This window comes from Larimichthys crocea, chromosome XXIV (genome assembly GCF_000972845.2).
Source record: "Larimichthys crocea isolate SSNF chromosome XXIV, L_crocea_2.0, whole genome shotgun sequence".
Classification (NCBI taxonomy): Eukaryota; Metazoa; Chordata; class Actinopteri; family Sciaenidae; genus Larimichthys; species Larimichthys crocea.
In genome coordinates this window covers 15,914,016-15,937,224 of record NC_040034.1, presented here as the reverse complement: position 1 = coordinate 15,937,224, position 23,209 = coordinate 15,914,016, and the positions used below count along the sequence as shown (strand labels likewise).

The window sequence follows — 23,209 nt, the reverse complement described above, 5'->3', positions numbered from 1 at the left end:
ACACCACTAACTGATTTTGGAAACTGGATCACATTTTATGGTGAAATGTTTTCTCATTTTCTTCTGATGTCCTGCTGCTCTGCATCAACCCTTGGTGATTTACAGTTTCCTGATGCATAGTAAAGTAAACTGCTGTGAACTATAGCTAATGATTAGCTAATGTTCGCTCAGCAGCCCGGACTGTGAGCTTAGAGCACCATGGAAGTGTTTGTACCACAGGTATTTTGAACAACTGGGAAGAGGAGGGCATGGAGGAATGCTGATGGGGAGTCGAGACAGTGACATGTCAGAACTAGAGCTGGGTAAGTGGGCAATGTAACTAGGCTCAGTAGCCCCTATGGACATAGAGACAGAGGTGAAAAGACTAAAGGGGATGTTGATGGAAGAAGCTGAGAAGAGAAAAAGAGAAAGTGATGAAGCAAGAAGTCGCCAGACAAGAGTAAAGAGTCTGTGACTGACTTTTAGTTGTTGGCGAGAGTTTCATGAAATGAAAGGCTGAAAGACAAGACGCCGAGCTGAGCTTCTTGTTGTTGGACTAGTAAGTAATATTAGCTGGATGTTTTGTGTTGTTGCACTTGTAAAATAAAATACCAGTTTTTATGCAATGTTGCTTTAAGCAATCAATGATAACTACTGATACAATAAGAAGAAACCTGGCTGCTCAAAGAGAGATCACATTCAGAAGTGGATAATCCTAATGAAAACACAAAGACAGTGAAGAGCACCACCTCTGCAGATAGTTAAAGGTAAATTAACGAACAGAGTGTGAATGTCTCTAATCCACACAGACCAACAAAAACTGCAGAAAATCCAATCAGGAACAGCGTGTTTAAATCACATAGATTTAAGGCACCATGGCCGGGACAGCAATATAGAAACCTGAGCTGCAGATGTGGATTCAATCTAATTAAATCTTAAAGCTTTCAGGATACAACATATGTTAATGTAAGTGACAAGGCCATTAAGATCTCTGGGAAGGGAAAAGCAGACTTTGTTTAACAGTTACTAATGGCAGCAGCTTGTAATATGATACAGCCATCTGTCAGACTAAACAAGACATTGCTCACAGCTTTAATTACTGATCAATAACTGCTCTATACACACAGACACACATACAATTCCCTCAGGAGAAAGGTTTAATCTAATCAAGATCTAATAAAACAAAGTTTAATTCATCTTATCTCTCTATATTAAGGTTCCAAAATTAAGTTTAAGCTTATCTTTAGTTAGTTTAGTTAGGACTAAAGTATAACATATCTGAAAAAAGTACTGATGCTCAGATGTTAAAAAAAATGGATGGGATTTATGTCAGAAATTGCATCATGTGAACATATGTTGGTTGGAATTAACAATGAAGAGGAAAACTTGAAGAGGGCATGAGACTATTTTTAGTAAATGGTATCTCTGGGACTCTCTGGCATCAAATGTTAAAGATATAATGGTTGTCTCAGAAATTTAAGATGTTAATTTATCATAGGCCTTCATATAAATCGTTGTATGTAAGATATACTGTCTGTCGATGGCTAAGTTTAACTGTATGTTTATGCACGTTTGAGTGAATAAAAACAACAAAAAAATATACATTATCTGAAAAATAAATACATGACTTCAAATCTGAGCAATAATGATCTTCACTGAAATCATTTTGTTATCAAATCCTCGACATTCTGCAGCCAGAAGATTAAAATAACAATCAGAAAAGGGCATCCTGTGTTATCGCTGGTGATGTCACTGGCAGTGTCACCAGTGATGTCATGTCATATAGTCAGTCGGCAGTTCAAAAGATAAATTTAGGGTAATCTGGGATCTGAACACAGACCAAACGAGGCACACGCACACATACAGATACACATTTAATCTCAATGTCAATGCTTGCTGTCCACACACACACACACACACACACACACACACACACACACACACACTCTGTGTATGCTATATGTACTGTACACTAATCCACATCACTGTATACACCTGTCCCAGATCATGTGAAGTAATCTGTGGTTGCATGCAGACAGACTGAGTAGGGCCACATTCCCTAAAGCTTGGATTAGACACACGCCAACATCCATGTACAAACACACACATGCAAACACAGTAGTCCACAAACTATTTGAAGTAGGCTAATCGTAGCCTCACAAGGGCCGCAGTGTTTCTGATTCACACGGTAGAAACATCATTTGTCACACCGAGGGCCTGTTGGCAGAGATGAAAGGGTGTTTTATATAATCAAATCGTTCAGAGTGGGTTTTCTCATCAGGAAAATACTCATAATTCCACCAAAACAGTATTTGTGATAAATTCACGTTGTTTGTCACGGTTGAGACCTTGATAAAACACGCAGAGTCTATCAAGTTACATCATAAATGGTCTAATATCTGGCACCATCAGAGAGGTCAACTGCAGCATCAGTTCAGTTCAGACATGATTAGTGTTGCTTTAGATAGTCTTGCATACAAAGCCGAAGTTGTGATGTCACATCCTGTCTAGCCTCTGTTCTTTTAGCTTCTGTCACTCCATACTCATGTCATTCACAATGACTAGCATCACTGACATTATAAAGAATGGACAGCCTATCCATGATGTCACTCGTAGGTTTCTGAGGAGCCAGTTTAAACCTCAAAATCACTGGCTCTGGCCACCACCATGTTGGTAGTCCTGCCTATTCCTAACCTGAGTCGAGCCGAATGACACCTTTGTGCCCAAACAAGCCATCTGTAACAGCACCTACCTGTCAATCAAAGCATTTTTTTAAATGTTCTATAGCCAGCCTCAAGTGGCTACAGATCAAGGAAGTCTTTGATACTTCCGAATTGGCTTCACTTCACAGTCAAAGTAAACTTCCCAGAAATTGCAGCTTGGTTATAATGAATAAATATGTAATCTCTATAAACCGACCAAGACTTTGTCATTGGAAACTGTTCTGTTAGTAGTAACCAATCACAGTCAGGCAGGCTTTGGTTGCATGCAGGAACAGTCCATGTGGAGAGCAAAAGAGGCGGAATACTGTACATTGGCCGAAATACAATCTCAGAACCTGTCGACTATCATATGACCTAGCTTTTTTATTTAGCTTTTGTTAACTTTTTTTTTTAAATGTGTCTGCATTCTTATATGGATATCTGTTCATAGAGATGAGCAGGAATGTGTCTTTCTTGCCATTCTCGTGTAGCGAGCTGCTTAACGGACTGCAGAGGAAGTCTTGGCCTGGATGTACATTATCTGTTCTCCGGACATCCGCTGGCCACACCAAAAACTCAGAAACCTTGGCTGTTATCCCCAGAGGCTAAATCTTCATCAAATAGCTGATGTGTTCAGAGACTGAAGAGTATAATGAGTTTATCTTATCCAATGTGCCGTGGCAATACTGTTGAGTAAATGAGTAGAGATTAGGAAAAAGATTGTTGTTGCGTGACTGTGGGATCATTGTAAAACTGAGATGTTATTTGTCATTTTCCAAATGCAGGTTACTGTGACACAAGAGTCTATTTTCTGCCTCCGCTCTTGGAGAATCAGCACAAAAGTAACATTCATCATTCTAACCTCATTAAAAACACTAATTTTAGTGACAAACAACCTTTATTAATCTTCTGCCAGCTGTGTTGAACATGGAAATAAACAAATCTCTGGCAACAGTTTTGACCATAAAACATAATCTCTCTGTAACAGGAGATTTTTGCACTGCAAAACAGCAACTGCAAAAGGCAAAACATCAAACCTAAGGTCACTGAAGTCGGCAGCCACTGACATTTTTCATTTCAGTGGTAAATGGACTGCATTTATATAGCCCTTTACCAAAAGCACTTGACATTTTGGCTCTAATTCACCCATGCATACACACTCATACATCAATAGAGGCAGAGTTATCATGCATGGCACCGGCCTAATTACTGGAAGCGTTTTTGTGGTTCAGTATCTCGCTCAAAGACACTTCAACATGTGGACAGGTTCTGGTTTCCACCCCTGCAGTTTACCTTTTGTACTGTAAATGCTCTGTGCAGATGTAGAAATCTAAAATCCAATGTTTCTTTTAGTATCTGACCTGATTTATTACAAGGTCTGAGTCATCATTAAAGTGGGTACACCTAAAATTACTTCGACTTCAGACTAAGTTTCCTGCCAAAAACAGAATATCACTTAACTGTGCAGACATACTGTAATACAGGCCTTTTTCCCCAGAAGACATTTTAGCTTGTCATAGAAGGAAAAGTAAAGGTGGTACTAATAATATTAGGAATGAGTCTGGTCTATTCCACTGACAGTATAAAGAAAGAACAGTATATGTGTGACGCCTCTGGTCAGAATGTGCGGTTGCCATCTTGGCAGTCCTGCCTCTTCAGCCTCCCGGCTAATCTAAAAATCAGCAAAGACGTGAATCATCAGTGGGCCTGAGGCCTGAAGCCATCTGTAATGTCTCCTATCTGTCAATCAAAGTGGCCTTAATATAATTTGAACGTGAGTTACAAAAGTAAATTATGAATTATTAGCTACAGGAACCTAAACTGTTTTTTTGTACCAGGCTGTAAACATGTTTACTTCTGCTGTGAAGTTGAACATTTTAACACGGGGCCTTATGGAGATCGACTTGTTCTGTAGCCAACCTCTAGTGGACGTTTGAGGGACTGCAGTTTATGGCACTTCTGCATAGGCTTCATTCATAATCACGGAGGTTGCTGCTTGGTCCCAGAAAGCAATGACAGTGTGGCAGTGAGCCAGCACGCACAATCACAGAAACATGAAGCTAAATGGAATTCCTCCCAAATAATTGCATCGTTTACACCTGTGCTGTTCCTACTGTGACAAGTACAGAGAAATTATGTGTTTTGAAACCCAATCTGACTGTTTACACCCACTGTGGACTTGACAGTATGGCCGCTACAGTGTAGATGGCAATATATCACCTGAAAACTCTCCATAGATAGACCAGACCATATGGGTCAAAAGCAGGCCAGATTCACCAAAGCACCAAACATTATACTGCGGTGGGATGGCTACTCTGCTGTTACCAGTAAATAGGTTTTACATTAAGACACTGGGAGCCATCTATGCATGCACAGTAGTACTAAAGAAAACATCATAGAGCATATAATATGCTAGCACACTGAGAGGAACTTGCACTGTATGAGATCTGAAATGTCAGTCATGAGTGCATACGAGTTCTGATTATTGAAAATTTGAACATCAGTGAACAAGAAACACACACACACACGCGTGCGCGCGCAGAGGCAGATTGAGTTGTGGTTCCTAAATTGCCTCTGGTGTTGAATGGAGTGACTCTGGCTATTTTAGGCATTAGAGAGGGAGAAAGAGATTGCCAGATAGTGAGACTGTGTGCAGGCGAGAGTGACAAACAGTCTTGTCCTGTTAGTCTGCTGCGAAAAACACATCAATGCTCATTTTATTTGTTGCTCCTGGGCATTTTAAACACAATGTGTTCACTGTAAGAGGGTGGCATGCATCCTTTGACCCAGCCTGATAATAAACAACAGCAAACTCTGTGCTTTCCTAATATCCAGCACCACTTTAACACCACTAGAATACTAATTTGACCAGTTGTGTTTGTGAAAATCTGTCTACACGAGAAAACAAAACTCAGTGTTAGTTCTAATCTTTAAGTAGTGTATGTGCCTATATTGAACAAAATAAAGTAAAGCCTGTCTCACTCACCGATGGTTTGGTTTTCCTGCTTTTCAGCGTCTTCTTCTTCTGTCTCCTGCATTTCCTCAGTTTGAGGTTCTTAGACAGAAACACCAGTCGCTCCAACACAAGCCCAAAGAAACGCTTCATTGGAAAGCCATCCACCGAAAACACACACGGCGGCGTGTGTGTGTGCGTGTGTGTGCATGTGTCCGATATATAGATAAATAATCAGTGGTGTCAGGTGGAGAAAGTGGTGTCTTTGTAGGAGAGTTTGAAATGTGTGAATGTGAATGTCAGTGTGTGTGTGTGTGTGTGTGTGAAGGGTAGGAAATACAAATATAAGAGTGTGTGTCAGTGAGGGGAGGAGGTGAGGGAGGGAGTCGGCTTTCAGTAAATATGAGAAAGAGGGAGAGGAGGAGAGGATGATGGGAGATAAGAAAGAGAATCTGGACACTTTTCATGCCTGTTAAGTGGGAGCACGCCGTGATATTAGTTTTTTATTACAAATCTGATATGGTCCAGGTGACACCTTCCACCTCGGACATGCTGGAGGTGATTTTATTGTTAGAGTGATTATTTCAGAGTCCTGTGGGAGGATTTTAATTCATCAGCCTCCAGCATAGCTCTTAACAGGCCTCACGTACAAGTTTAGTGAAGCAAGTAACCCTGATTGAGCTTAGATGATGGAGATTTTAGCTTAAACATGAACAAATCGTTCCCTTTCAAGCATGAAAATGGTCAAATTGTGATCAAATGAATGCTATATGAGCAGATTCAATACAAATATCGATATTGGCCATGAAACGCGTTTGTATATGAGCTTGTCCCCGTAGTATGTGTTGTCATTTTCTGAAGCAGCTTAATGTATATTTACGCATATTTACATCATATTTACACTTTACATGTTTTTACAGTATGGTATATTCCTCTTATATTGTACACTTATGTAAGCATTTAAGTCGTTTTTATTTATTTGTAGTGTATGTAACTGGCACATAGTCATGTCTGATCTAATTTCAGTCACTGAAATAACTTGTTCTTTTCATACTAAATATGCTATTTATTATTTCAGTCACTAGTCTACACATCACCAGATATGTAAATTATTACACAACTAAATTAATTAAGCTGTGACAACATGTGACAACTGAATTGTGAAGTCTTAAAAAAGTCCCAGACGTCACGATCCCGAAACTTGGTTTTTTTTTAGCTCTGAGTCCAGCAGAGCTGGAGCCGGCCAGGTCACTTAAGGTCAAGACTGACAGTCACTTACTAAATCATTAACAGCACAGTGCTGATGTAGATTAACATGTTTTCTTTGAATGCTACTTCTAAACTGATGATTTATTGTAGGAAACAATGAGAAGACACATCTTATTCTGAATGACATGTGGCCATCTGCGACGGATCTAATGAATGTACCTAAAATAATAATGTAAACTTCTTTATATACTGAATATCAGCATTAATATTAGCTAAATAAATCTACATATATAATATTTTGGTTGGTTACTGTGGAAGCTGTCCAGAAGCAGCAGTAGTAATGCTGGAGGGGGAGAGATTACAGAGGCTACACTGATATACTGCAGCATGACTGCACACACTGAAACACACACACACACACACACACACACACACACACACACACGCACACACACACACACACACAAACTGAAAGGACACTGGCACAAGAGCTCGCTCTCTCTATCACACACACACACAAGGTCACATGTTTGGTGCATGTGCTCCAAACAGTGAATCTATTGCATCTATGGCAATTGACAGAAAAAAAAAATCAGTCGATGGTGCAGACGACACAACAGACAGGAGAGGTGAAGCAGAAGGTGTTTTACTGTCACACTGTCATTGATACGTCCTGTACTGACACATTCATCAACGCGCCAACAATAAGAACCAATGAACAATCTGTTTTTTCTGTCTGTTTCTCCCTCTCTTCTTCACTTCACCTCTTTGTCGCTCCTGCTCACACAAACACGATAATAAATCTTTGGTCACAGATTAATTGTCACGGTTGATCTGACTGATATTTATGTCCCACAATCCTTTGAAAGTGCTGCCTGGACATATCATCGACCAAACGACGACCCTTTACCTGAAAAGAACAGCTTGAAACTGAAAAATAGGATTTTTGAACATTGATTAATATCAGATCATTTAAGTTAGTTTGAGGAGAAGCAGTGTTTTATTAGAAATGATAGAAGCACTCTCTGTACAGAAGATTCAGATGTACTGCAATGTGTGTGTGTGTGTGTGTGTGTGTGTGTGTGTGTGTGTGTCCGCAGGAACTGGAATTTTTATAAACAAAATGTTCTTCCAAGTTCTTCAAAAAGAACAGTACTGCACTTCCACCCACTACAGACAATACAACCACACAACACACACAGAAATAGTCAAGATTAACACACACACACTCACACACACACACACACACACACACACACACATTGACTTAGAATGGTCAAATCAGAGCAGGAAGGAGATATATATACGACCTCTGTAGCTGTGAAGTGAAGGCAATGCGGAAGTGCCAAAAACTGCAGTTCCTCAAACGTCCACTTGAGATTGGCTACAGAACGAGTCAGTCTCCATAAGTCCCCATGTTAAAATGTCCAACTTCACAGCAGAAATAAACATGTTTACAGGTGCAAACAGTTTTGGTCTTTATAGCTAATTTCCCCATTCTTGACAGCTGTACTGAGGGTGAATTTTTGAACTCATCTGTTCAGATTAAGGTTTAAAGTTAGTCGGCGTTCAGACAGGGACAGGCAACGGCGGCAGCGTTTATCAATTCATTTCAGTAGGGGTCGTGCGTTTTGCGTTGCTGCAAAAAACGTTGCCGGCGTCTGGGAAAGTCAAACGGTCATCCGTCAAACTTCCACAGACAGCCTGAAATGTCTCTAAAGCAGAGACTATCCAGGTGGATTCATGGACTAAACTCTGATTATCTACCTGTGTGCGTGATCTCACTTTGTTTATTTCATGTACCAGCTTTACACCACAAAATAATGACATGAAGACGTTTAATTTGATTTGTGTCTGATAATTAGGGAGAGAGAGGGAGAGCTGTTATTATTTAGCAAAAAAAAAAAGTTGTTTCCTGATTGTTTCACAGCGGTTACAGTATAGACATGCTCCCCTCACCCCCCTCCCCTGGTTGCCGGTTTGCCTGTCTAAATAACAGTGTGGCCGCTTAGACCATTGGACTGCTAACAATGACACTAATCATGAAGTCTTAATTTGTGTTTCATTTATGATCTCTGAACTTTATGAGCCACACAAGCTGTATTCTGAGACTGAAAATAGACACACATTAAAACGTTATCTGTCTTTACTATGACAGTTCTGCTCAGGTTTAATAGTGGGTCATTTTTGTGAATGTGAATTATATAATAGACGCTTGAGGCTGCTGTAGCTTTTTTTTTTGTATGTGCTTGTAAATCATTTTAAATGGTGATGGATTCGGCTGTGATCTGGGGGTGTAGTGTGCTTATACCTGCTGTGCCAACCACTGAAGGAGTGAAATGGTTTTCAGTCTATGCCATCTGTCACGCTGTTGTTATGTGTGCCCAGTGGCTTTTTTTCCCCAAAAAAATCCAGCCCTAGAATAAATTCCTCTTCTCTTGGGCTTCACCTGCACTTTTTTTAAAAAATAAAATCAGTGAGATTATTTAAGAGCAGCTGGCGCACATAATTTAAATTTGCTCTAAGTCTGCTCACTGGTTAATGATAAATCATGGGAGTGTAGAGCAGCTTGTGTACGAGCAGAGGAAAGTGCTGCCATTTAAATACCACACAGGAAGACATCCTTTTTTAGACGGTACAGCAACCAAAATTAGGAAAGTATTACACGCCAGGGAGAAAATAGATCTGCCATACTGTCCCTCCAGTGTGGCAGCTTCAAGTAACACCTGCTAATAAACTAGAGGGATTTACGAACTTAAATATAAAGTAGCACTCATTGAAGACAGAGTGATGACATGCATTAGTCTGTATTACATTACAATTACACTTTCGGGACTGGGCTGGGCCTGGATCACTGTTAGCTAAGTGGAATAAGCTTTAATCATGTTTTAAATAAATAATAAAATAATATGATATTGCTGTGGTTATACCTCTGGCAACAGAGTGATATCATCAGAGTAAAGGTCAGATAAAACGTACTAGAAGACTGAGATTATCAGAAAATGAAAGTTTTCACTTGGCTCATGAGTAAAAGATTAAGAGTGAAAACATGAAAGAATAGAAATAAATAAATCCCAAAGCAACACCAACACTTGTTGCCCTGCCGGCAGTTGTTGAGCTGTGTGTATGCTTGTATGTGTGTATGAGGTAGAGTACAGAGAAACACAGTGACAGCTGAAAGTGATTTGCGTTTCAGACACCCCAGCTCCTGCTGCCCACACCCAAACGCACACACACACACACACACACACACACAGTCAGCCAGTACTGTCTCTGTAGGAACTGCATGTGACCGGTGAAACACAAGCTTCCAGTTCATTGAGAAAGAAACTATCTGAGCCAGCAGTAAGTACGGTAAGTCTCAAGAACAACTTCCCAGAAATCTCTGAGCAATCTCAACCAACAACACCTACGTGTCCAAAACAAATCAAGACTTAGACCAATCACTGAAACCATGTTCATGTTCAGAATAAATGTATTCAACCACTATTAGGGATGTAACGATACACTCAAGTCACGACTCGATACAGTTCACGATTTTTTGTTCACGATTTTTATTTTTTTAGTCATAATGAGCTACAGACAAATTATGACCAAATAAAATTATCTTTTTATTTGTAGGAAACAAATCTTAGGTGCTTTCTTCACAGAAACTCTCAAACAGTTACATGGTCATCTTTAACGACCAAATACATAAAAAATATCTCCTTTCTTTAGAAACAATCTCACAGTAAAGTGGTGATAACTGGTGTAATGTGTAATGTGCAGTTTTCGCTCACGAGGTGGCGTAACGTTACTTTGCTTCTCACTGTGGTGGCGGCTGATATGCTGCTGCATGTTGCTCGTGTTGCCGCTATATGTCAGTTGTATTCCTGTATATAGGGAATCCAAAATGCTGCCACACAGGTGATTTAAAACTGCTCGGTGCATCCCCTATTTTAAAGCTATTTTCTACCATCGCCATATCTTCTCTCGTTCTGTGCTCCGTACCTACGTAGTGACGTAAGTCACGTGACTTGACATCCAACGTTACACAAATGAATCACCAACCAGTGACTTTTAAGATAACGTAACCTATTTCTAATTTTTAAAAAAGAAGAAAAAGAACCTACTTTTCTCGCATTCGAAATCGCAACACATTTTTTCTGTCAACCGGTGCGAATCGCAATAACGCATTTGTACCGATTTTTAATCGTGTCACGATGCATCGTTACATCCCTAACCACTATCGTGTAATTTTTTTATTTGTCTTTGGTTTATCTGCAAACAAGACTTTGTGTTGAGAGCTCATTAGCAAATGTTAGCATACTAACATGCTAAATGGTTAGCATTGTAAACATAACTTGACATTTAGCTCAGTCTCTGTGATAACGTAATGCTCAAAATGACGATGCTAACACAGTGGCGGTTAGCAGGTATTATGTTTATGATGGTCGCGATTTAGCGTGCTAGTATGCTAATGTATTCTGTTGTGCTATTTAGCACTAAACGTGTGGTCAGGTTAACAGGAGTGGTGTTCATTTAGCAGGTATTTGGTCCTACATCATTCAGACAAATTAAAATTTGGACCTGATGGTGGCGCTAGATGTCAAATCATTAATGTTCTTCAGTTCGTCCAGAGAGAAACATGAAGACACAATAGTTGTCGTTTTTCATCCAAAACCAAAAATATGAACATTATGTTGACGCTAGAAGTACAGGGATCACCAAAGTAAGGGTGGATCATCTGGGGACCATGAATGTCTGAACACAAGTTTATGGGAATTCATCAAACAGCTGTTGGGATATTTCAGTCATCTATTTTTAGAAGTCGTGGACAGACTTACTTACTAGAATTGTTAGCAAATTATAATTTAGCATTGAGAGCAATGGGAATTGAAAGTGTGAGCAACAACGTTGTCACCTGGAAAAATATGCACTGTCCGCTGGACATTTCAGAAGAAGTTGTCTGATGATATCATGCTCTTGTTTTGCATCTGCTGTATCACGTATCATGTGAGCTGCCTGTTGTTTGCAGAAGTGAGGGCAAAGTTTTTGAGAAGTGCTGTATGGAAAGTGAGTCAATAAAAGTTGAATAATTTAGTTTGACTCGTTGATAGCAGCTTTAGGCAAATGCTTTCACAAAGGGCAGTCAGGACTGAAAGCTGGAAGCACTAGCTGAACCATGGTAGGAGCTAAAACTCCCTGAAAAAAATACGCTGAAGGAAGGACACTCAGGGGGAGGTCAAAGGTCATGTTAGAAGTGTTCTCCGTCTCTCTCTCTCTCTCTCTCTCTCTCTCTCTCTCTCTCTCTCTCTCTGCAGTAAACACAGCCCTATATCTTCAGAGTATTGTCCGGAGTTGACAGCAGCCCAGCCCAGCCACAAAGTGTAGTCTTTACAGTGTGTGTGAGAGAGAAGAGGGAGCGAGAAAGGAAGAAAGGGAGAGAGAAAAAGGAAGGACAGGGTGGAGGACAGGGTGGAAGCAGGAATACTAATGGTTTGCTGTGCTTTGCAAGTATAAACTTGATTTTTCTTGATTTTTACAATAAACTGTTTACCTTTATTTATCTATAAAACTTAGATAGTGTGTGTTTGTTCCTAACATCCACTGAAACGTCATCATACATCAGCAGGACATGCATGCATTTCTATGGTTACGATGAATAGATGCAACTGCATGTTTCTAAATCTGAATCTAGAAAATGTTTGAGCAACTGATGAACAATTACATGACACACACACACACACACACACACACACGCACACACACACACACAAACTTAAATAGTGTCAAGACACTCAAAAGTAAAGTCTTCCTAATGAAAACCTTCAAAATAAAAGCCTCATTAATGAACAGTGCCGCAAAGCTACATGACGTTATTATTTTAGACTTTAGGCATTAACTCCCGATAAACCGTTCACTGTCTTTTAAAAGCAGTCGCTTAAATTGTCTATAAAAAGGTTAAAAACACGGGCTTACTACACCCTAAAAGGTCCATACAAGAAGTCGACATTTCGAAAGCAGGACACACAACTTCCGGTTTGGTTCTTTTTCAAATCGGCTAACTTGATTAAGCTCATTGAATATACACATATTTTTTTAATGTCATTGTAACGTTTGTTTCTCTAAAGTCATTCAATACACGCTGGTATACATTTTTATTTTAAAACAAATATATATTATTGTCCTAAAAGTTTCGCGCTCCTTCTTCCTGTCATCGTTTCTTGGGAACAGTTGACGTGAAACTGAACACAAGCATTAAAAAAAAGTTGTTGTTTTCGATAAATAAGTATAAAAGTTGCGTCTTAATTAATATTTGAAAGTCTAAATTTTAATTAGGTGACAGTGTCGCCTTGTAGTTCAGTTTGAACTTTAACCGTCCAGCCGTTTTTGTTTTTTTTTTAACCGTTAACAACTGCAGCCAGCTTTAAACTTCTGTTCACACGTACAGTCTGACACTTTTCATCAATGAAAACTTACCGGTAACATTCCTGCGGCTCAGTCTTCCTCCTGTCCCGTTAGAAAAATAACTTTCTCCTCCTTGTGTCCTCCTCCTCCTCTTCTTCTTCTTCTTCGTGTGTGCTTCCAATTAAGTTCCCGCACATCTAAATTCCTCTTCTCCTCTCCCCGCGTGTCCAGCCAAGATATCCAGATGCTGAGAAAAACTAAACTCCACTTTCCTCTTTCAATCCCCTCCCTCTTCCTTCCTCTCTCTCTCTCTCTGTCTCTGTAACACAAACACTGGGTCTCTCTCTCACCTCTGTGTCACACCAATAGGAGAAACAAATGTATGTAAGGAATCTGGAAACACCAGTTTCTAGTTTTCATCATCATCAGTGATTTTATCCTCAGCAGGCGCTCCTCCCGGTTTGGTGATCTGGGTCACCGTCCCCTGATCATCCCTCCCCATCTGCCTCCTCCTCCTCCTCCTCCCCATGGATAAATAGCCTACAGGTTCAGGGCAGTAAGTAGCAGATATTAAATGGTGGAACAATCACTAATATAAAAAATCTATACTATTTTCCAGATGACAATTCATGTTATTTTAAAGTGATGCCGCCCCCTATCGGCTGTGAGAGCAGCACAGACAGTTTCATGTTCTCACTTACATTTCTTTATGTTTATTCTTTTATTTTTGTCTCATTTATTCATCTAATAGACTTTTTTTTTCACAGCAGCCGTCTTAAGCAAACACAGGTGTTACCAATGATGCTATTTACGGTTTCATTCCATTCAGGTCAAACAGAGTCAGGGTGCACTGCTGCACTAAATGGAAGAGTACTTTAATTAACATCATTCAAAACTAATAACACCTTTGTTGACCTTAATCATGTATGTTTAAATACACAAGCTCTACTGCTTTAATGGCCTTTGTCTTGTATTTTTATATATTGTCATGTTCTTAATAAAGGTTATTGCTCTCGCCGTCCTTATCTTTTATAATTTTACCCCCTTAATTTTGTTTTTGTGTGTCTTTGTTTGGTCTCAGTGTCTGGCTCTCTGTTGTTATTTTGCCTGAGTATCTTTGGGCTTGACTGTGAAATTACTTAGTAAACTCTGTTTTTAAAGGGTGCTATATAAATACAGTGATTATTATTTGAGTGTAACTTTATTATATGTAATGTCAACAAAAAGGGGGCTTAAGAGTTTTCCATGCTTCCATCCAAAAGACATGTACACTATACGTGCGCTTCAAACTCCGTGGCTGTGAAATGAAGCCAGTTCAAAAGTGCCAAAAACTGCACTTCTTCGAATGGCCACTTGAGGCTGGCTACAGAAAGAGACGTTCTCCTACATTAAAATGTCTAACTTCACAGCAGAAATAAACATGTTTACAGCCTGGTATGCACTTTGATAGACAGGTGAGTGCCATTGCAGGTGACTTGTTTGAGCACCCAGCATCTAAAATCAGACGTTTTATTAAAAACTTTAGCTCAGGGACATTGAACACACTCACACACCGTGTATCTTCCACTGAGCTTAGTGATGTTCAGCTGTCATATATTGAGCAGATTATCACAGATCTGTCCTCTGCTGCCAAGGACGCTGTAGGCCTGTGTGTGTGTGTGTGTGTGTGTGTGTGTGTGTGTGTGTGTGTGTGTGTGTGTGTGTGTGTCATATTGTACAAACCATAATAAAACAGTACATTACAGCACAGTAGTAACTGTGCTGACATTTGTTTAGTATTTATGTGACACCCTGTGACATTATCAGTGAAGAGTTATTGTTGTTGCAACGTGTTTAACCTTTAACAGGAACTCATTGTTCAACGCCCCTGAAAAACATTTAAAAGATTAAGAGTGCTCTTTTTATATTTTAAACTGAATGCAAATGACTTCATTATAAAGTTCACTATCGGGCAGAACATTACTGCCATCTACTGTCCACAGGAGCAACCAACACTCTAAAGGCTAAAGATGGAAATGTGTGAACTTGACCTCTCTGCACTGACTGCTCATGAGGAGTGAGTATTTTATTTTAATCTCTGTGTTTCAGTGCATGCCAGTGGTGAGTAAGTCTGTTTCATTCATTTCAAACATAAGTAACAGTAAAAGTCCACTCAAATCATTTTATATCTTCTCAGCTCACTGATCTAAATCTTGAAATCCTGCTTCAGGATGTCATGTGACATTCAGTCAGTTTTCTCTTTGTGCAGACATGAAACGTGAAAGAAGACAAGTGATAAAAAGCGACATTACTTACTAGTCTCAAACTCAACTCATGGACATTTATTGTCTTCATCCTCTATAGCCCTTTTGTTCAAGGTTAGTTCATGTGCGTGTGTGTGTGCGTGTGTGTTGTCAGGTCAGTCAATAAAACCAATCAACCTTGAATCATCCATTGGCTCCAAGTGATGCTATCACTCCGCCCTGACAGCCACGTTCACACAGCACCAGCCAGAGGCAATCTCTCACTGTCTCTCACTCACACACACACACACACACACACACACACAGTGCAGTGAGGTCAGGTCAGGCTCAGCCTCACGTTGGGCAGCTGCCATGTCACAGCTACAGTCCTACATACAGTCCAACCACTGTGACCTGGAACTGTAGCAGAAGCAGCCTGGCTGCAAATAAAAATGTTGTAAATAAATGTTTCCACTTATACAATGTAACATAATCCAGACTTTTTATTATTAAGTGATGTCATTGTGGCCTGCCTTTGATCTAATATATATTCTGTAGACTGGTTGTCTTTATTTCACTGCAATTATTTTGAGATATGTTATCATTTTGATTCAAAGTATGCAGTGTGACAACTCGACTCGCAACACAGACAAGACACGTTAAACTAAAAAGAAGTTTCTGCGACACGCAACACTTACAGTACTAAACACTTTAATTTTCTAAGAAGACTAATAGATTGTTTTCAAGCAGACAGACATTTCACAAAAAAACACTGTGGAATCAATAAATAATTAACAAGTACAAATAGATAAAAATGTACAGGGGAAAAAAAAACATTAAAATAAAACCTATAGAAAAATGGGGGAGAAACATCACAAAGACAGCATCTTACGAACACAGCAGCTGACCAGACAGCTAGGTAAGTACAGAGCCGGAGATAGACGGGAAACTACAGCCACTAAGGTTTCAGCGGCAGCCATGTTGGCTCCACAGTGCTTTTCCGCGGGGGTTGTAATACGAATACAGACAGCGTTCAAGAGATTGTCCTGTTAGTAAATTTAACTGGCACAAGCATGGTGGACGTGTTTGTATCACTAAATGCTCACTCTTATCATCTTAAATAGTATGGGCTCATGTGTTTGCATGGAGCCTACTATGACTCAACAGACCTACTATCACACAACTACCAGCATAAATTGTTTGTGAGAAGGCTAATATCACATAGTTTGTGCTGCCACTCATCATACACTGTTGCTCAACAGTGTGTATGCTGAGGTGGGGGTACAGAGCACTAGAGCTGATGTATTAGGGTAAATTCAGACAGGATGAGCAAGTCACTGCAGGGTTGTTCGGCAGTCTATTTGTGCGGAACGTAATCGCTGTGAAACAATCAGGAACATTTTTTGTTTTGTTGTTGATTAACCAGCTTTATTGATTATGCCGCTTGCTCACTCTCACTCACTGTCTACGTCTCTCAACCATGCTCTCTTTTTCCTCTCTCAAACTACTGGATGCAAACCAAAGGAAACTTTGCCAGGCACAGATTTAGAAGCTGGTGCAAGGAATAAACAAATCCAGAACACAAGAGGTGGAGTACCAGAGGTTATTCCATGACTCCACCTTGATAGATTCAGTTTCATTGACATTTCAGGCTGACTCTGGGGGAGTTTGAATAGGAAAACACATGCGTATTCACCACAGCGCCAGATCCTGTCTGAATGTACACGTAATGAGGCAAATCATTGATTTTATTTGTTCTTTTACACTTCACAGCTAACAGGACAACCTACCCAAAACTGTGTTCATTTATGAATACATTCACGAACTAACCTTTTGCCTTGGTGACATTATGAAAGACAGTGTCAAACATTTACAGCCAACACAAGTTTGTTCTAGACAAGCAGACTGTGCGCCTATGACTCTTGACTTGGGACATAGAGTAGGTAAGGTAGATTTTAATGTTGTTTAATACACAACAAATGTAACGTAACACTTGAATCAAACTAAGAGTGTGTTTTTAAAAATCTTTTTAAACTTCTTTAAGCAAATTTCTTAAATATTATAAGTTTTCTAACTTTCTTTATCATCTGCGCCATGTTCTGGCTGCAGGACATTGATTTGGTCAGTGAGGAAAGACTGGAATAAACAAACCAGCCTCCGGAAAGCACATACTGACAACTATTTATTTATTTATTTATTTATTCAGCATTTGTCGTGTTGTGGCTTAGAACAAGCACAAAGTTGCAGACCAGTTCAACATCACAAGAATGAATCAACTGTCAGACACAGAAATGTCTCATCCTGACGTCAAAGTCTTAACTCAGGACACGTCGGTTAACATTTAGCGTAACTGCACCTGTAACGGTGAACTAAGAGTAAACTTTGAAATAAATGTGTTGAACGTTTGATCTCACAGTGATTTTGACAGTTAAAATGAATTGTTTACCTGGGGGATTTCCTTTTTATGGGCTAAGTGTGTTTGCTACATATCAAGGTGAGGTTACAGACCAAGGAGCAGAAATAAAACCTGTAACACTTCAATTTTTTTTTGTGTAAAATCAGACTATGAACCTTGACGTGAGGTCCTTTAATATTTGGAAATACATGAGGTGTTTTGAATAATTTCCATTTGCTTTAATGTTACCAAAATTCCTTTTAACTTTAGAAGATGAAAGTCTCCTGTGAAGCTGCAGTGAAGATGTACGGGGGGTCGTAGATTCCTACTGTATGCAGCAGCTCTGTCCGTTGGCATCTTTGGAGCGCAGACACAATTTAGTTTTGTAGTTTTCCAGGTAGAGCAGCTGCTTGGAGTTGAACGCTCCACGGCGCTTCCTGCCAACATGAAAGAGACAGTATGCTCAAAACAAGAAACAATATTTAGAAAAATGAAAGGGGTGTTAGTGAATATGGCACACGAAAAGACAGAGCAGTTGTTAGTACAGTGTTTTGTGCTCACAGTCTTATGAAGTGAACAGCATCTTCATATTCCATCCCACACTCAATTAAAGCCAGGGCCACCAACACAGGAGCTCTGAGGACAAACAACAAATAGATTAAAAAAGGTACAACCATCTGTTTGGGTCATCTGTAAAGAATCTGATTTCTATATTTTGTGTCAAACATTATCGTGTTCATATTTAATAAACACAATATGTTAAATAGTGTGACTGGCGCATACTAACCGTCCGAGTCCAGCGACACAGTGCACAGCCACACAGCTGCCAGGCTCTTCTCTAAACTTCGTCTGGAGCAGGGACAGCCAATCGTCAACCACCTGGTCTGGGGGGGCGGAGCCATCATCAAATGGCCAATCCTGAAAGAGAGATTGAGTTGTTTTCATGGTTACGGCTGAACGATGGATATATCATTCAATCCTTCAATTCAACATTTGCTGTTCCTAACATTTGCTGTTCCTTTTAAGATCAGCTGATGCTAATACTGCTTCTAGTTTTCACTGATTTAGATTAATTCTTCCTTTAATCACCTTCTATAATTCAAATGCATGGAGCCATTAGGTCATCTTTCAGAGCATTTGTGCTTGACTGACCAGTACATGAAGTTTATGTTCTTTAGATTAGATACATTTTATGACTGGACCACATTCAATTGTTGGATTTAGGATTAACGTTTTTATATATAAGTAAATAAGGCTTCTGGTGTGTAACTATGTCACCTACCAGCACTTGTATGCCTTCTTGTTCCACTGGCGTCTTGTCATATGTAGCAGCACACACTCTTACAAGTGTGTTTACTCCATATGCCTTCAGATCCTACACATCAAAACACACTTTTTTAAATACAACATGTCACTGTTGCTTCCTTTAGAAATAAAAAAGGAAATGAACGACAGAAATACATGAACTATTCAAATGTGTTTTACCTCTATAAACCTTCCCAGTTGTGCGTTGGTGGGGTTGTGTGTAATGAGGAACCTCAGACAGTCATAAGAGATCTCCACTGGAGCCGGTCGGTTCATTTTTACACTCGAAAAGGTTTGTTAATTAAGAAAAGGTACTGTGCTTCAAAGAATGGATTAACAGACAAATGAACTGAAGTGAAATTGTTTTGATTGTTTGAATATATTTTCAATAATTTATAAAAACTGTTTTAATAACTAAAATCTTTAAAAAAAAAAAAACAACAACTAATACATCTGTCTGTATGGAAAAAGAAACTAAATATTTAATTTGTTCCCTCTATTTTGAATTAAAAAAAAAAAAAAAAAAAGACAAGACAAATTTCTTGGGCAAGAACTCAAAAAAATCTCTTGGCAAACTCAAATTGGCTTGGTTAAAACCTAGCACGGTGGGATCGAAAAGACTAGAGTGAAGAAAGTGGAGCAGAAAAAACAAAACAAAAGAAGACTAGAGACAGATAAAAGATCTGTCCTTGCTTTCTTTCAAATCTATTAGCCCATTCAAAGAAGACTTGTATGAATCAGAGTAGTAGTAGAAGAAGAAGAAGAAGGAGAAAGGATGAGCAGGAGAGGAGAAGAGCTGTGAGGAAACTCCCGAGATAAAACCGGAGCCTCCCCTACTCCCCGGGACAGGTGATAGGCTGAAGGTTGGCTTGTCTTCATATGGGTTGAACAGGATGGCAGTGAGGACCTAAAAGGACACGGAGAAGGTAATTAAACAAGCCTAGATGGATCGTATGATTATATTCCTGAATAAAGACACCGCACGGCGTGCATACTACACACCTACGTCCGTGAATGGCAGTGTTTGTGCCTAGCTGGTGTCTCCTGTTCACTTGTCCACAATAAGCAGAAGGTGCTGGGCTTGGCAAAACTCCCCTCCAAGCCTCGCAAACGCCATACATGTGCAGCCTGAGACAGAGAGAGAGAGACAGAGGCATTAAATGCAAGTGGTGCGATGTGTTGGCTACTAATTTCCAGGTCAATTAAAAAAAAAAAGCTCACTGTGATGAGAGCTGAGGAGATTGTTCATTGAGCGGACACAGGAAAATGTGACGGCTCCGGGATGTAGACACACCATTGATGATGATGCTGCTGCTTTTCTGGGTCCTGGCTGACAACGGCCCGCTAGCTGTGTTGCTAACCTGCTGCGTTAAAGAAAGAAAGAAAGAAACAAAAACATGTTAATATCGCTCAGCTATTACAGCTAAACTACATGTTTATGAGAAAAAGAGAAAAGCGTGACTAACAAGCTGACATATTGCACAAACAGGCTGACTCATAAAGCTAAAGAATAACATCTTCTACCTGATTTTACATGGTTTGGTTTAGCTACGAGCTAAACTAGAGATTTGATTTTTTTTACTACTGCAACTTGTCGACACTAATAAATAAATAACAGTTTGACAGTCACTGTTTAACTAGCTGGTTATTATATGGTTATGTATCAGGGAGGTAGCTTGGCTGTCAATGTTAGCTGGGACGATGCTCCAACGTTAAAATACATTTAAAAAGCTAGCTTTGTGCTAAAAATGCATAATAAATGTACAGAGAGCAGCAATAACATACCCAGCTGGAGACAAGGTGTTAGCACATTATTTACAGGCTACCTCACAAGACTAATCAACAACGCCATCTGTCATTAAGCTCCGACGACAGCCAGGTCATGTAAAAACAGGTCAAACGCCAAGCACCGGGAATAAACAGCGAGCTAACACTTCCAGGGAATGCTAAGAGCAGTGGCCGGTGTTCAGCGCTCAGATGACGGCTCGGCCTCGGTCAGCGCACGGCAACAACATCAGCTCCGCCTTAGCAACGGTCAGCACGTCCATGAAGTGACAGAGCTACTTACAACACGCAGGAGTTTTTTTTCCACGGACGGTCCTTCTAATGGCAGGGATGAGTCTGCGAAGGAGACATGTTGAACAGAAATGTCCAGTTAGTAGTGGTCGTGATAAAAGTCGCAACTTCCGGTCGCAGGCTTTCCACAATAAAACTGATTTTAGACATTGCATTGTTTTAATTTGTAGACTACCTGTCAACTTCCGGTATTATTCAGTCTGTCTCCTGCTAGTTTAACCAACTAAAAACTCACCATAGATAGATAGATAGATAGATAGATAGATAGATAGATAGATAGATAGATAGATAGATAGATAGATAGATAGATAGATAGTTGTGTTTCAAGTGACAAGGTACAACTGGTATACTCACAAAACAGTGTTTATTTCATATATCAAAATCATTTAAAAATCATAAATAGAATAGAAACGTTGTTGTTATTACTTCACTCAAGTTTTTACATGCATTTTACCTGAAATACGACACAGACACACAAACAAAGGGCATGCAGTTAGGGGTTCGATATCTTGTTCAGGGGACCACACTTTGGACCACCTTCCGATTTCCCAAGCCAAATCCCTACAGACTGAGCTATTGCCGCTCATCTCACAAACATCTCATAATTGTATCTTTAAAACATGAAAATCATTTAACACAGATACTGATAATTGATAAAGATATGCCACATGCATTAACCGTGTTAGAGAGCAGGAACAATGTGGAAACTATGGACCCAAAACAAACTTAAAACTGACAGTAAAATATAGCACAGGTTGTCTGCCCTTCAAATCCTTCAAATCAAAATGCATATTCATGGTAAATCTGAATATGTTCCAAGTCTGGATCTACCACGTCCTCAGTATTATATAGTCAGGAAGATCTGAAACAACACAATACCAAACAGAGCAGCGGATGTATTTTGGTCCTGTCGGTATCATGTTGGCTCCACAGTTCTGAGCAAAGTGCTGTGCTGCACTGCTTAGCATGATCCAGCTCATCTTTGGCTTTGGGCATGTCTCCATGGTGATGTTTTGGAGGGAGGACTGTGCTAGATATTTACAGCCAACTCATATTAGGTTAGAGAAGGTCCGGCTGCATTGAGCTCATCTCTGGTCCCTAGTGTGTGTGTGTGTGTGTGTGTGTGCTACACTGCGCTTTAGTTCTTTCTAGAACATAAAGAGGCATATAAATATAAAAGGACACTCTAAAAAAACACTTAAATTTAGTGTTCTTGTTACTTGACATTTCCAGTTAAGAAGAATAATTAGTATTAGCTTTATTACCTTTCATGTATAAATGTGCCTATCACATAGTTGCACTTGTAAACCTCTTTCTGGTCCCAAACCCACAAGGTCTGAAGTATTTTAAATTTAACAGACTCAAAACCTCATTTTGTGCTTGTTAAATCACAATAAAGTGTGCACTGTCCAAAAACCATTTCATGTAAAGAAAAGCACCATGAGAAACCATATAAAACTTTAAAAAGGGAAGAGTGTAAGGGAAGGGGGTTGTAGCTTTGCCAGGTCATGCTTCTCAGTTCTCGTCCTCTCCTTCATCCTCTTCCTGTTTGATGACTGGGGTTCCTGGAAACGGGAGGGAAAGAGATCATAAATCACATCGCCAACCTATTGCTCTCATCTCATGTGTTTTTATGGTTTCTTCTCTTTATTTCACAGACCTACAAGCCGTGTTGGTAACATTTTGGAATTGTTTAATCATTTTCTAGGAAGTTTCCTGTCAGTGTAGATTACAAGTTAATCTGCAGTCCCCTTTTGGGAACTTTTTATCTTTATATTTGCTAAACTGTATGTTTACCTGTAGTCAGATTTTACATTTTATGGTCAACTGAACATGCAGCCTCAGCTAAAATAATTACTGAGTATTATTTAATAAGAAAAACCCAGCTCTTTTCATTCAAACAACAGGGTTACTGTCCAGTTTTATACCTACGCTTTCGGTTTTCAATCCAAAACGAGTGATTACACGATGTCCTCTG

At 39.6% G+C, this 23,209-nt stretch overlaps 3 protein-coding genes and 1 long non-coding RNA gene across 7 annotated transcripts in view; all 4 read right to left on the bottom strand.

Annotated features, from left to right (window-relative positions):
• Nucleotides 1-13,713, bottom strand: part of LOC104932650 (apoptosis-stimulating of p53 protein 1) — a 46,185-nt gene extending 32,472 nt beyond the window's left edge. For 3 of the 4 annotated variants that reach the window (XM_010747930.3, XM_019266384.2, XM_019266386.2), the window contains exon 1: nucleotides 5,668-5,953. In XM_010747930.3, the coding sequence (XP_010746232.2) occupies nucleotides 5,668-5,787 (120 nt within the window). In that variant the 5' untranslated portion in view covers nucleotides 5,788-5,953. Of the gene's footprint in view, nucleotides 1-5,667; nucleotides 5,954-13,305 lie in introns of those variants that run through there. The other variant, XM_019266385.2, reaches the window with a different exon arrangement.
• A 2,436-nt stretch (nucleotides 13,714-16,149) lies between these two features.
• Nucleotides 16,150-19,552, bottom strand: LOC104932647 (protein tyrosine phosphatase type IVA 2). Its single transcript, XM_010747927.3, has 5 exons — nucleotides 19,336-19,552; nucleotides 19,133-19,225; nucleotides 18,638-18,768; nucleotides 18,412-18,486; nucleotides 16,150-18,287 (listed from the first exon to the last, which is right to left on the bottom strand). The coding sequence occupies exons 1-5, from the start codon at nucleotides 19,429-19,431 to the stop codon at nucleotides 18,176-18,178; spliced, it is 507 nt and encodes a 168-aa protein (XP_010746229.1). The 5' UTR covers nucleotides 19,432-19,552; the 3' UTR covers nucleotides 16,150-18,175.
• A 116-nt stretch (nucleotides 19,553-19,668) lies between these two features.
• On the bottom strand, nucleotides 19,669-21,361 carry LOC104932646 (uncharacterized). Its single transcript, XR_797458.3, has 4 exons — nucleotides 21,224-21,361; nucleotides 20,377-20,519; nucleotides 20,158-20,283; nucleotides 19,669-20,062 (listed from the first exon to the last, which is right to left on the bottom strand). It is a non-coding gene; the product is annotated as an uncharacterized LOC104932646 (long non-coding RNA).
• A 207-nt stretch (nucleotides 21,362-21,568) lies between these two features.
• LOC104932645 (dynein light chain 1, axonemal) overlaps nucleotides 21,569-23,209 on the bottom strand; it is a 10,076-nt gene continuing 8,435 nt past the window's right edge. Inside the window, exon 8 of the mRNA XM_027275286.1 lies at nucleotides 21,569-22,796. Within this exon, the coding sequence (XP_027131087.1) occupies nucleotides 22,747-22,796 (50 nt within the window). The 3' untranslated portion in view covers nucleotides 21,569-22,746. The remainder of the gene's footprint in view (nucleotides 22,797-23,209) is intronic.

Bases quoted from the DNA above. Each gene is read 5' to 3' on its own strand.
- LOC104932647 (XM_010747927.3), bottom strand. From the start codon at position 19,431: ATGAACCGACCGGCTCCAGTGGAGATCTCTTATGACTGTCTGAGGTTC. The intron at 18,769-19,132 runs GTAGGTGACATA...TCTCTCTTTCAG, and splicing joins AAGAAGGCATACAAGTGCTG to GATTGGCCATTTGATGATGG. The intron at 18,288-18,411 runs GTGAGCACAAAA...TCATGTTGGCAG, and splicing joins GCTGTTCACTTCATAAGACT to GAAGCGCCGTGGAGCGTTCA.